The 14,567-nt window shown below is 37.0% G+C and overlaps 2 protein-coding genes across 2 annotated transcripts; both read right to left on the bottom strand.

Annotated features, from left to right (window-relative positions):
• Nucleotides 1-2,296: 2,296 nt before the first annotated feature.
• Nucleotides 2,297-8,919, bottom strand: LOC6642156. Its single transcript, XM_023175581.2, has 8 exons — nucleotides 8,182-8,919; nucleotides 7,789-8,069; nucleotides 5,662-6,747; nucleotides 5,464-5,604; nucleotides 5,261-5,400; nucleotides 5,051-5,190; nucleotides 4,700-4,990; nucleotides 2,297-4,632 (listed from the first exon to the last, which is right to left on the bottom strand). Exons 1-8 carry the CDS (start codon nucleotides 8,630-8,632, stop codon nucleotides 3,044-3,046), a joined length of 4,119 nt encoding a protein of 1,372 aa, XP_023031349.1. The 5' UTR covers nucleotides 8,633-8,919; the 3' UTR covers nucleotides 2,297-3,043.
• A 3,588-nt stretch (nucleotides 8,920-12,507) lies between these two features.
• Nucleotides 12,508-14,178, bottom strand: LOC6642155 (lipase 3). Its single transcript, XM_002065548.4, has 3 exons — nucleotides 14,068-14,178; nucleotides 13,178-13,900; nucleotides 12,508-12,916 (listed from the first exon to the last, which is right to left on the bottom strand). Exons 1-3 carry the CDS (start codon nucleotides 14,176-14,178, stop codon nucleotides 12,518-12,520), a joined length of 1,233 nt encoding a protein of 410 aa, XP_002065584.1. The 3' UTR covers nucleotides 12,508-12,517.
• Between the last annotated feature and the right edge of the window lie 389 nt (nucleotides 14,179-14,567).

The following is a 14,567-nucleotide window of genomic DNA, read 5'->3' as shown; positions in this document are numbered from 1 at the left end:
TATCGTTATGCTGTTCTAGAGAATTAATCAACTGAAGATATGTCACCGAAGCATACGGAGGTTACGTCAGACAATTTACGAGGCCAATATTTAAAATAAAAGAATAGAGCTGTTAACTAAACTGTTAAAATATTCAGAGAATCTGTTAAGCGGAATAGTGCAGTAGAAATTAATTAAGTGAGATTAAGTTTCTAAGAAATACGGGTTTAAAAATGATTAAATGATGAAAATGAAAATCGAAAATATGAAATTCAGATACAAAACTACATAAAGAAATTCAATTGTAAAAACTATTTTAACGACAATTTAAGTAGAATTAAATAGAGAGTTAAAATATCAAGTAACTCCTACAGTATCCTACAGTAAAATGTTAAAAGAAGCTCAAAATTAAATAATAATCCAAAATATTCGAGGGAAATCAATTCCGTAAAATTTAACCAAAACTTCTTTTCACTTCTATGTAGAAGTATATGTATACTCAATTATGTTTCTATTAGATAACTCGATATTCCAAATTAAATCTTTTTTATGTATTGCAATGTTTTAAAAACTTATTCCTTATTATAAACGTGTGCTTAAAAATGTGGGTTTTCAGAATCTAAAATATAAAAGAAACCTATTGTTTGATAAATGAATCCAAGTTTTATCAGATAGTCAATGATTTTCTGGCCAAATTGCAATTCAATTATTAAACTCCCGTCTCACGCATCGATTTGAAATTTGATTTTTCAATTTATGTGTATATTTTTTTCATAAATTTATCATACAAATGTTATATTATTAATGTTTTGTGTTTTAATGCAATTCCCAAATTAATCAAGTTAAATGTTATGATATACTCGAACACGATCTCTAACTTATTGTTAGTATTGGATTTAGGCAAATGAATTGGAGGAATTTTAACGCTCAAAAATATGAACTATAAAGAGTTTTGAATATGTCCTCTAGCTGGAAAAACAAATTTCATTAAATAATGTCTAATTTTTTTGCTGCAGGACAATCAAAAGTTATTTACAGTTGCATTGCATATTTTAAAGAGCAAACTTGCCCATTTCATATTCTAATCTTATCGGTTTTTGGGTTTGTATTTGTTTTATAAAACTGTAAATTTTATATATGTATGTATGTTAACAAATCTAAATTTGATGTAAATATTCCTTGAGTTGATCTCGCTCTGAGAATCGCTTAAAGTTGTTGTTAATTGTGTTTAGGTTTATATTAATAGTTATAGATATTAACTTTATCCTATGGTATATATATGTATATAGTCGCCATATTCTCCCTGCGCATGATGAATCATGGAAACTAAGGCAGCAGATTTTGTCAATGTTATTTTGTGTTTTTTTTAAGATTTATTCGCCAGTTTTGGATATCATAGGCGTTAGTTACTTATAACAAGAGCTTTCTAATATTTAACATTTTGTGTTTTTATTGTACGATCAGAATCTTTATTGATTTCTTCAACGTATGTATAAGGAGGTGGTGGCTTATCAACTAGTACATTTGCGGGTGTGTGGGTGTATCTGTGTATATATATATAAATTATATAATTATATGGTTCTCTCAATGTATTCAACTAAGGGGCTATACCAATGAGTTGGCACTTTCAACAACTTCAGAATATTTGTAAACATTTTCCGTATCTGTAATACTTTCCGAGTGGCAGCCTTTAAATCGGAGGAATCGTAACCATGTATAACTAATTTTCTTAAAATCAAAATCAATATTGATATTGATCTAGTTTAGATCCCGAAAATCCCTCAAGTTCTGTGCCAAATTATTCATTGATGTAGCCCCTTTAAAACCTTTTAGTAAAAGTCTTTAAAAAACAAATTTAAACTGGGACCTTGGTCTATCTGAATACATTTTCGGTCAATGTGCACATACAAAGGTGTGTGTGTGTTATACATTTGATTATCTGCAACAAATTGTTGTATCTAAAAAGTGCTTGATAAATAAATTAAAACAAAAAGAAATAGAGCAAAAAAAAAGGTATAGAAATTGTTTTCTCTAGTTTACTAAGAGAAGACATGGTCTTACAATTCTACAATTATTAGATTTATATAAAATATATATAGTAGTGGGTGCTGTATATAGTAACATATGTATATATATATATGTAAGTAATTATATATAAGCCTTTTGTTATATACAAAAAAAAAAGGGAGCGTTTACACTTGGATCGAAAAATTGTTTATATATTTACTTTAAGTACAAATAGTTGTCAAAAAAAAAAAACAAGAAATGATTTTAAAAATTGCACAATAAATCAAAAAAAAAAAATGTAAATTTGAAAAAGAATTGTAAAGAACCTATAAATAATGATAACTGCCAAATATTAATGGCTTTTAGAAGCAATTTCTACTGCCTACGATGGATATGCTTCTTCGATTCCATTGAGACCAAGTCTTAGAATCAATTGGGATGCAAAACTTTTCGCTTAATTAAGTTCTTATGATCCTACCTACTTATAATTATCTGTTGCAAATTGGTTCGAAAATACTTCAAACTTATGAATAATGTAATCTGTAGGATTTTGCGATTGGGATTAATATACATTCTATGTGTATAACATCCAAACGACTATTAGATAATCGTTATTGAAAAACTTAATCTTAAAAAAAGGATTATAAACCGAAAAAAAAAAATAATAGAGATCGAAATATTATTTTTGGATTTTCAAACTTAAAGCGAAATGAAGGGCTAAATCAATTCAAGAGACTTTTTAAATTTTGAAATATTTTGTGACTTAATGTCCTGTTGGGTGTCTGTTGATCTACTCGTTTTTCTATTGTAAATTTCTATCAAACTTTCTTGTACTAAATGTCTATATATATAAAGTGATTACAATATCTTTCCTAGTGTAAACGTTCCCCACCAACTGTTTGGTTGGGCGAGGAGTTTTGAGCTCTCTCTCTGTATCTCTATTGATCTCTTTCTGGGGCTTTGCGTTAGACGACATCGCCCAAGGAGGAGGATTCTCAATTCATTTAATGTACAAACAAGTAGAAGGGAGCCTCTCGCAGCTCAGCTCTTGTGTCACTCAATAACTATTATTGGACTTGGCATAAGAGTTTAGCGATGTATTCGTTGTTGCCGAGGTTGCTGATGATGACGATGATGATGAGGTGTTGGTGGTGGTGGTAACGGCTGGTTTATCCATGCTGGCCATGATGGAACCCAAAAGATCCACTGGTGTGGTTGTCGTTTTTGTTATTCTGTTGGCCGAATTGGTCGTTGCTCCCGCAATAATTATCTTGTGTGGTGGCAAACTGAATGTTTTATAGGTGGGTTTCAGTGGGCTGCTGTTGTTGGAGAAGGGTGGTGGGGGAGGTGGTGGAGCGGTTACCCTTGATGGAGGCAATGGTGGCAGCGGGGGCATTAGCACTGACATTCTACCAATTGGAGTTAATGCAGCAGCAGGCAGGACAACTTTAACAATCTGAGGGGCAGCAGCAGAAGCAGCAACTGGAGGAGTAAGAGGGATAACAAGCGGAGCTGCTGCTGGGGTGGCTTGAGGAAGTGGTGGTTGCTCAGGTACTGGAGCCTCTTGCAAGGGTATTGGATTCGTTTCCACAATTTCCTCGGCACACACCTCGGTGACCTCTTCCTCATGGTCCACGTCCAGTTGAGGTGTGCTCTCCACAATCAGCTCTTGGCCCACATCTTCGACTTCGGGATTAGCAGGGGATTCGGCAGGCGGTGTTGTTGTGGTGGTGGTGGTGGTGTTGGTAATGGAGGTGTTATTTGTATTATTTATATTGTTGATATCACTTTTGCTTGTTGTAGTCATAGAGGTCGTCGTCGTCGGCTCATCGGATACGATTTTTACTTGAATTTTGATTTCGGGTTCCTTTTGATTCAAGCGGTGAATGAAACTCGTCTGAGGCACTAATGGCGGCGGCAATCCCGGTAAAATGGCAAGAGAAGGAGTTGGCAGAGGCAAAGGCAAGGGCAAGGGTTGAGCTCCAGTGGAAGTTGGAGCAACTGTGGGAGTTGCCACTAATGGGACGTCATTTGTGAGACGTATAACCTTTGCTGGAGTTGGTGCAGTTGTCACTGAGTTTTCTGCTTTCTTTTTGGGCGTATTATTTTCTACTTTTCGCTCCTTTTCCTTGTTTCTTTCCTTTTCCTTAATCTTTTCCCTTTCTTTATCCTTTTCCTTCTCCTTGTCCTTCTTCGGTTTGGCCTTGTCCTTCTCTTGGCTGTTTATCACTGCCGACTTGGTCAGTTTGTATTTGTGCTCCAAAATCATTTTGCGCATATCAATTTTGGAATCGTCTTTGTTGAACTTCTTTTTGGGTGTTCCTCCACTTTCTGCACTATTGCTATTGGGGCTACTCTGGCTACTGGAACTACTACTATCCTGTCTGGGTGAATTGCAGCTATCGTCCAGACTGCTCTCGCTTGAGCGTCGCTCTTTGCCGTCCAAATCGATGAGTTTCCTCTTGGCCAATTTGCCATCATGCGTCCGCTTTGAGGGCGTTTTTTTGCCACTCTCGTCATGGCCAACTGGATTGGGTAGAATAGTTTGCTTCTCCTTATAGTGCGGTGTCTCAGCCAGAACTGGATTATTCTTCTCATTGATCACCTCCTGGCCGGGATAATACTGTCGCAGACGCAAATGCCAAGCTGAAATTATGAAATCCACATAACAAGTTAGAGATATTCATCTAAATTGTTCAAATTTTCAGCTTACCAACACTCGTTACAGCCGTTACAGTGCGGAACTGATGGATTATGTTGCGTGGCAGAAAGTAAATATCATTATCGCACAATTGTATGCGTGCATATCGTATGCCATCCCGTCGCAGCTGATTGAGCTTGGCGTCCTCAATCCACTGAACACACTGCGATATGGGTGGCTCATGGAGATCCAATTGCAGCATCTCCACCAGCGTATTGAAGTCTTGAGCGGCAAAGGCAACCACATCTTTGGTTATACGATTCTGTGTATAGGATTGACCACTGTGAACAGCTTTCAAAATGCCTGCAAATCGATTAATATGAGAAATCAATTCTTCAATATATTATTAACGACAAATCTCACCAACTGCAGCTGTGGTAATGCGTTCGTGTCCATGGCCCACATGATCGGCATGCGCCTTGGTCCGATCCTCAATCATGGTCTCACGAGCCTCTGATAAACGCGGCAAATACTGCAAATTGCGAAGCTCATTGATGCGAGTTCTAAATGAAATGAAAGAGGGAATCTATTAATATCTCTTTGCAGGTGTGAAGAAGTCTTTGTAAGACCCACCGTTGACGCTTTAAAGGTGTTTTACTGTTCAATTCAGCGGTAGGCACCAGTTGTTCACCCGCACGTATCCACAAGATGGGTCCATCATTCGATTGACGTGGATCCGTTTGTAATATTGATTTGACACCCCAGGGCATGGTCTGAAAGGAAAGAACAAGACAGTTTAGTTTGCCTATCAGTCTAAATTCAGTTTTTATTCCTACCTTTCGCAGAAACGGATTCATTTCAATGCGTCCAAGCAGATCAGGAAAATAACCGCCAACCTCTTCATGTACTTTGCCCACCAAACTGATCTGATGCAGTGGTCCATAGCGAAAAGTGCCCTGGCAATAATTTCGAACAACCTGAAAAGATAGAGGATAATAACTTCTATTCAAAGGTTTAGGTCATCTTGGTCTCACCTGCTCATTGTACTGGGCCATGGTGCAGGTCTCAATGTCCGAATTTCGTCCCAAGACGCCCGCCTTGACGGTCAATGTGGAATAGTTCTCGGCCATGTGCTCCAGCAAATCGGGTATATAGCGAGCGGCATCATGTACAATGCCCATGACATGATGGGCAAAACCCTGCTCATCTTCGGCAAAGCAAACGCTGAAGAATTCATCGACCAATTCTTCCATCTCATCTGGCGGAAGGGCATCGATCTCGTGCTGATACAAATGGACAATGGAGGCCCCACCATTGGGATATTGCTCAACTTGAATGTATTGGCCATACTTGAGATGTTCCAAGCCAACGGGAGCCTGGCGATTGGGTGTGGGTGGTAAGCTCTGCACTGTCTGCCAGGGACCAGCAGTCGGGGCATGTTGGAGGCACTGAACTCCGACACTCGTGCGACGAATTTTGGAGCGTTTGTAGCATTTGGAACAGTCACGCGAAGACGATGACGACGAGGACGATGAATGTCGCGACGAGGACGATGAGGATGAGGAGCTACTTTTATGATGGCTACTCGACGATGAGGACGAGGAGGAGGAATATGATTTGCGACTGGAAGAGGTGGAATGATGATTACTGCTGCTGCTTGTCGACGACGACGAGGACGAAGAGGTCTTCGGTGCCGGCGAGGGCATCAATACCGAACTGGACTTGCCAGAACTGAAATTTAATTGACGTGTGACCTCATCCCGGGTCTTGGTCGACAACACCGCTGACGCATCCCCATTTAGCAGAGGTTTGCCCGGCGTCTCTGTTCCTACTAGTTCCTTTTTGATTTCCTTCTCATTTGTATTCACTTTTTGATGTCCATCTTCGGTCTTAATGGCATATGAATCTCCTTGCGGCTCCTGCTTAATGTCCTCCACTTTGATTTGTTGCTGCTGCTGCTCCAAGGCGGCAACAAGAGCCATTTGCAGCATTTCCTGAGCATTTGATTGATGTTCCCTCGTGCTGCTGGCCTTACTCGAACTATTTTGACTACTCCGACTGCTATCGGAGCTGCGGCGTCGATGCGAATGCGATGAGGAACTAGACGATGATGAAGGTATCTGAAAAATTTAATGAATGTAAGTCGAAGCTTTCGTTTCTAGTCTTAAATTAAGATAGTATAAACGCATTAAACTAATGGCTAGGGTTTCATGTGGTAGACCTGGCTAAGATATAGAAGATTGATGTCTTACCTTATTCTACGAACAGATATTTAGTTTAATTATTAAGCATATACCTAAAGTGTAAAACATTCAATACACATTTGCATTTAACAAGCGAATTTAAGTGTAAATCAATTTGGCTTTTGACCTACAAGGTTTCTCTTTCGGTATTTGCATTCACAAACATTTCAGACGTCATAAAATTGTTCTAGAAAACGCTTTCTCATAAGTAAAACTAAAAATTAAAGCAAACATTGCCTATAATATCATTCTCCGAATGACCAAGTCGATGGCACTTGTTGCTAGTGCCAACAAATAGTTATATTCTATACTAAATAATAATATGTAAGTGCATATATATTTTGTTTCCCCACATTTTGCATTGTTCTTCAGGCGAAGCTGAATACCAAAGCTTTAAAATTCTGATTGTAGCTTGAAACAATTTTGTATTATAAGAATTCCTTTGTAATTGTTTTATAATGTGGTGCTAATCGAAATCAAAATCGGAAATCCAAGCCAAATGATCAGTGATCTGGCCTACATGACAAATTATTCTATACTAATGTTTTTAGCTTGAGAAGTTCACTAGTTTTCAGAAGTTCTACAATGATATTACGGCGCAAATAGTTTCAATTGGAATGTTTCTTACAAAATATATGTATTTGTATGTATAACAATTTTCGATATTGATTCAGATAAGAGAATTCTTAAATTCCATTTAAAAGCTTTGCTACACAAAGTTGTCTTGATAGTTTTCTTGAATTATCTTGGGCTTTTCTTGAATTCTTGTGGACTTTTCTTGAGTGTTTGTGGACGAATTCTTCTTGAATTCTTGTGGAGTTTTCTTGAATTCTTGTGGAGTTTTCTTGAATTCATGTGGAGTTTTCTTGAATTTTTGTGGACTTTTCTTGAATTCTTGTGAAATGAGACTATGTATACCTTTTCCCGGTCCCGCTCCCGTTCTCGTTCCTTATCCCTTTCCCTGTCACGATCCTTATCACTTCTATGATGCTTTTTATCCTTGCTGCTGCTGGTGCGGGATGAGCTGCCGCTGCTGCTGCTACTGCCATTTCCTCTATCGCGATCTCTATCCTTTTCTCGATCTCGATCCTTGCTGCTGCTCATGCTGTTGTTGTTGTTGTTATTATTGTGACGATTCTTATCTTCCTCATCTCGTTCGCGTTCCTTATCTTTTTTCTTCTTCTTGTGATTGCGTTCGGCTAGATAGAGAGAGGGAGAGAGAGACCGAGAGAATACCATTTGGCATTAGAATATACATATTTTCAAATTTACTTCGGGAAATTCTTTTCTTCTTTTGCGTTTTCTTCGTACCTGTCTTATTGTTGCTGTCTGATTCTGTTGTTGTAATCGCTGTTGTTGTTGTTGTTATTGCATTCCCAGCGCTTGACGACGGCGGCGGCTGCTGTTGCTGTGCTTGTTGTTCCTCTTTTTGTTGTTCTTGGTGCTGTTGCTTGCTGCTGTTGTTGTTGTTGTTATTAAGGTTCTCACTTGCTGCTGCTGTTGTTGTTGTTTGTATGATTGTTGTTGGGGCATTTCCGCGGGCTGAATTAACATTGTTTTCAACTAGCACTGCTTTGTTAACTGATTCCGTTTGTTGTTGTTGCTGTTGCGGCTGCTGTGGCAAGGTCATCTCCGGACTTTTGGTAGCTATGATGACTTCGCCCATCAACATTCCCTTGCCTTTGTCTATGTCCACCGCTTGCAATTCTTGAGAGGCGGCAATTTTTTCGCCCTCGTCTCCACCTAAAATTGTGTTTTCCATTTCGTTGTGTGTGTGCGTCTCGTTCACTATATATTTATGTGTGTGTGTGTGTTCTGAACGTGTGTGTGAATATCGATCAACCGCACTGGGGCGCCGTCTACGTGACGCCTATCAGCAAGCCGTTTTTCTTTTTATCTTACTTTCAGTTATTTATTGTTTGCAACTCACACAAACTAATAGTGCTTATCTGTGTATTAGTAAACATTTGTATTTGTTTTTTTCCCGATTTTCTGCGCAATTATAGAATTTTCGCTAGTGTCTGGTGTTGACTAATTTCGACTGTTCCAGTGTTGCAAAGCGTGTGCAGTCGCTTCGAATTTTATACACAGGGTTGATTTTGATACCACACAAACGTTTATTTTCAATTTCAATTAAATTTTATTGTGAAATTGTCTTTTTATTCGAAAATTTAATGATTTGTACGATGGTTAATGTAATTTTACCCACATTCGTTTTCTCTCTTAGTCTTAAGTCGAAACACTAAATTGAATAACAAATGTAATTAATTACCTTGTCAATTTTATTAAATGATTTATGTTGAAATGATTCATTTTAATTTGAATTTCAGTGGTCACCGAGCTTAGTAAGTTGTAAATATTTTTCTTAGATATTAATTGTCTAAAGAACCAACAAAAAGTTTATAATAAATAAAGCGCACTTCGCAATGTTTTCCCTTAAATGTGGAAAAAAAATAGTCACTGTATTTTATCAAATTAGATATACAAATTTAGTACATATAAAAACAATAAAATTAAGAATAAAATATATAAGAAAAATATAGGTGCCAAGTTTTATACTACAAAAATTAGAAAAAAAACCTTGTGTTCTGCATAAAATTTAGGTGGCGGTTCTTAAAATAAATAAATAATTAAATATTCTTAAAAATGCTTCAAAAAGTCAAACATCCCGGCGAAATGTACTACGTCCTGAGGTTCGGCATCGACCTTAGCACTTTTTAATCTGACCCTTAGGACTAAACAGCTCGGCGCCACCGAGCAAAAACGGTTATAGCGGTTATAAAATTTGAAACAAATTTAAAATACAATGAAATGCGCGCCATTAAAGAAACAAATTGTACAATATCAGAAATAAATAAAAACAATTTTGGTTTAGTATTCTGATCTGTAAAAAAACTTCTTTCTTTCTTTTAAAAGTGGATGGATATCGACATTGTGTATAAAAAACAAACTTAAATTAAAGACAAATTTTTGCCCTATTGTTTCATTGTAATCCAAATATTTATAAAATCGAATCAATTATAGAAATCGAACTAAAGAATAAGTTATGATACATAGAACGTTTATTATTACTGTAAGAAAAAAAAAAATGGTAACGATAACTACATTGTTATATTCCTTAGATCCACTATTAAATCTGCTGCAACGTGCTAATTGAAATCGTTTCAGCTAACAAAAACGATAATCCAGCTTGTTGGCTTTTAATTTTTACGGTTCGTTTCGGACAAGCAGCAGCTGCGGGTGACAACTTTTTGAACACAATAAACATTCGGACATGGCCAAGAGTTTGGATTGTGTGCCATATTTGTCACTTGTGTGTGGGTAAGTTCTCTCACTCACTCCCCAAAAAAAAAGAAAACAAAAAAAATTGCAACTCCTGCCGCATATTTTGATGGCCAAAAATGTTGCAATTTGCAACTTTTGTCGTTTGCTGTTGCTGTTGCTGCTGTTTTTTGGCGCCTTGGTCTAAATTATGCATACAAAAGCATCAGAGCCACTTAGAAAAGTAAAGACAGACAGAGAGGATGGTCAGAGAGGGAGAGGGAGCGAGAGGAATTGAGAGTTACACGAGATTATTCTTTGCAGTGAGAAAAACTTTTCCACTGTTTTGGCACTTGGCGAATTTTCCGCATGAAAAATACTTTTAACACTTTCTGTTTGCCTTTTCCAGCAAAATTGAAAACGAAAATAAAGGATTATAAACGAGGGACAGATAAATTTATGTATGTGTATGTGTCTAGAAACGGAGATAGACAGAAAGTGGGAAAGAGAGGGTGGACGTGTCAGAGCGACGGCAGGATTTACTTGTTCTTGTTGCTGTCTCAGTCTTGTCGCGACAAATCCTTTTACACTTTATTAATTTTATAATTTTGCAAATTTAATTTCTTTCCCCTGCATCGCATCCTTTCCTTTTGGTGGTCGCGTCTGGTGACGCACTTCAGAAGTTCTACATAATGTTTCTGTCGCCGGCGCCGACTTCATTGGGCATTATCCTTTATCCTTTTCCACATCAGCGATTCGTTATTAATGAACAGTTTTGTGCTTGGCTGGCCTTGTACTTGTGGTTAATTGCCAGGGAGCAGCCAGCAGCCAGCCTAAGTTTGGCTTCTCGATGGCTAAAAGAATTGCCCAAGCTCTGGAAAAGTATTCACCTTTTCAAAAGATTTTCATAATTGAAGGTCAAAGGATCTAGACGCATTTTTTACCAAAAATAAATGAAATTTTCTACAATTTGAATACTAGAAACTGGTAACAATTATGGCCAAAATCTAGCCATTTCGGCAAGCTTTTAGCTAAATCTGTTTCGAGGTCAGAATTTCTGCAATCTGTTACATGCATTTCAAATTTAATGTGCATAGAAAGTCCTTCAAGAGGTGTCTAGAGATCAGAGAGGGAGCCCAGAAAATTGTTAAATAAATTACTCGCATTTTGTTTTTGCCATATTTTTAACGATAAAAATAAGTATCAAAGTACGAACTTTGAATAACCTTTAAATATCTATATATATTCTATATAACAGCCTTTATTTAGGAGAAAAATGTTTTGAACGCTTATGAATTCATTACAAAACTTTTTAATTTCTTAGCCATTATAATTTTTCAAATGATTAAACCAACCAATACGTAATCTGAAATATCTATAAGATGGCTGGTCTTAGAATGCTAAAGACTCTAAAAGGGCTTATTGTGGCCATGAATTTAAGTATTTTTCGAAAAGTTTCTAAAATTAAAGTAAAATCTAAAGTAAGTAAATAGTTTTGTCCACCTTTCTCCCAAGTCGTTTTTGTTTTTTAGGTTAATTTGCTTATGGAATCGTTTGGCTTGTGCTTTTCAAAATCTATTCCTGATCTTAAATCAAATTTATCCTTGAATAGTGACAAAATTGACTATTCTCATGGATTACTTCTGTCTTTTCATTTCTTTATATATATTTTCAACTCTTAAACCAAAACAAATTTAAACAAAACTCTATTTAATTTGTTGTATTTTTTAAAACTACTTTAGATTACCAATGATTTTTTCTAAAATCAAATCTTTATTCTTGAAATCTTATCTAGAATCAACATGAACTATTCAATCAGAATGATTTTTAGGAATTTTGATGATTAATTTCGATTTGTTTATTTTATGGGAAGTCATACATACTTACGTATTTTTAGAAAATGCACCAACATTTTCACTCGTTATGTTTTTGTAGTTTTAGCCAAGTTTCAGCACGACACACAGAAACCAAGCGTTAATTACGGTAATTTAGCAAACTAGCCGCAACAGAAAAAAGTTGGAGTAGGTGTAAAACCACGTTTGCGATAATGTTTGTCAACGGAGAATGGAAGGAGAAAAAAAAGTGAGGAAGAAGACATTGCAAAACTCGGTGAGGCGTGACCCAACCGCAACAGACAGCCAACAAGAGTCCTTTTGCCCTGTTCCCATTCCCTTTTGGATGCCAGTGTCAAAACCCAACATTAACCCTAACTAGCAGACACTTGTTAACTGGTAATTAGTTTCGGCTTACAACGCATTCATCTGCACTGCTCTCCTTCTTCTTCTTCTGTATAAAAATTCCAATGGCTATTGCAATTTCAAGATTATCTCTCACCCAAAAAAAAAAATATCGTTAGTTTATGTTTATCTTATCGCCTTAATCATTATTACTTTTTATTTCTATCCGCCTCGTAGGCCATGCTATAGTCCACCACCAAATCATTGATAACCTGCTTCACCTGCACGGCAAACAAAAAGTCCAAGTGCCCCCATGTGGGATCGGGAACCTCGTGCAATAATGCCAAATTTGGCAATAGTTCCGGCAGACGTGATATATCCATTTTGTTAGCCGAACCATCGGATAGTCCATAATACAAATAAACTTCACTTGTGATTTTTGTCAAGTCATACGATGGCGGCACTTCGGCATTATAATATTCCAAATTCTTTTTGGTACCCCAATCGTATAAACGGAAATCGTTTGACACATACGATTGTATATAATGTATTGCCTGATTGGAAGATACTCCAGCTGGATGGGTCTCTGCTATTTGAGGAAGAAGCGTCTGAAAGTTAGAACATAAAAAGTTCGTAAACGTTTAAGTAAAAATTATCAAAATAATTTAGACTCTAGACGAAAACAATCCTCCTTTTCTTCATCTGGAGTTTCTAGTAATATTAGCAAATTTAATTCTAAGAATTTCGGGAACTTTATAAAAAATCTTCTGAATTTTTCAGTTTCTAATAAGATAATTATCTTTACTGATTGCTAAACCGACTTAATTTGCTCTTGCCATTTAATATATTAGTTTAATTTGATTTCTTACCTGATTGAGATTACCGATATCGGGTCCATTCCAAAGTATGCCCAAAGTTTTGCAATAGCTCAACATGATCGGTTGCTTACTGCATGTGGTGTCGAGTAATCGTTGAATGAACTGATTCTGGGGCAAGAGAACCTGATTTTGGAGCAGAGATGAGCCCAGACCAGGAGTACCGAAAACGGAGGCAGTGCCCACAATTAGTTCTTCGGTGGTATTGCCCATGAATACTGGAGGAGCCAACAAATGAGCGGTTTTAATTTTCTCATTATATTCCGGACGATAGGAGCCCATGACAAAGAATGAGGTGCAGCCTTGGGAGTGACCCACATAATGGAGGGATTTCTCATCGGTGATATTCAGTATATAATCAATCATTGTGGGCAGATCGATGGCGCCAATTTCATGCCAACTGAATCTCCAGAAATATGGATGTTTTATATTAATTTTCGTGTTATTCCGAGAATAGAGATTGCCGCGGGCATTTCCTAGCCAAACATCAAAGCCGGCATCGGCATAGTTGTAGGCCAGAGCATTGTCCGGCCCATTGAGCAGGAAACAATCCGAGCAACTGAACAATCCGTGCATGATGAACACCACCGGACGATGCGAATCACCATTGTTCAGCTTGGAGGAGTAGGGTATGCGAAACAGATTCAACACATAGCCATCAGGAGTTTCTACGGAATGTGTTTCAGCTGGGTAGCCATGCGATTCAATGCGTTCTGCCTGCGAACAAACCAAATTTAAGATTCCCTTTCAAAAGATATCTTACATAATATACGATCATGCGAAAATACGATCATACGATATTCTATAAAAGGTCAGCAATAACCTTTCCCGTAATATTCGGACTATCACATCAGATAAGGTTTGCTCTTTCTTGGATTCCTTACCGAAGTTTTCACTGTTTTAAAGGGTATATCTATATACGGATCGAATTTAAATTCGTCGGCTTTCCCTAGAACGGCAATCACTGCTAAGATTAGTGTCAAGTATTTTAGCATTTTTAATTTACGTGTCTTTACGGCGGAATTGGTTGAAAGACTAAAACGACTTTTGTAAAATCTAAAACATATGTCAAAAACTTTTGAATGATTATAACCGAAAAAAAGAAAAAATGATTTTCACTTATCTAATCTCATATCGATTAGAAGTCAAGTGGGGAAGTCTTTTTTTATATTTCGCTACGAGATAATCCAAATGAGATTTATGAAACTTGCTGTCCATTTACGTTGTTATTCCATTATCGATAAACTGATAAGGCTTCTGGTGGGGTATACTATATAGCAAGCAGGGGATATAGTAACTCATAACGATAATTGCTTTATTGCCCAAATATAGAACTATAATTTCGAGGGAATTACATTTTATTTATATATGCACTTGGCTATAA

The sequence above is a fragment of the Drosophila willistoni genome, assembly GCF_018902025.1.
Source record: "Drosophila willistoni isolate 14030-0811.24 chromosome 2R unlocalized genomic scaffold, UCI_dwil_1.1 Seg167, whole genome shotgun sequence".
In the NCBI taxonomy this organism is placed as follows: Eukaryota; Metazoa; Arthropoda; class Insecta; order Diptera; family Drosophilidae; genus Drosophila; species Drosophila willistoni.
The sequence above is the reverse complement of the archived record's forward strand: the minus strand, read 5'-3'. Positions and strand labels throughout refer to the sequence as shown.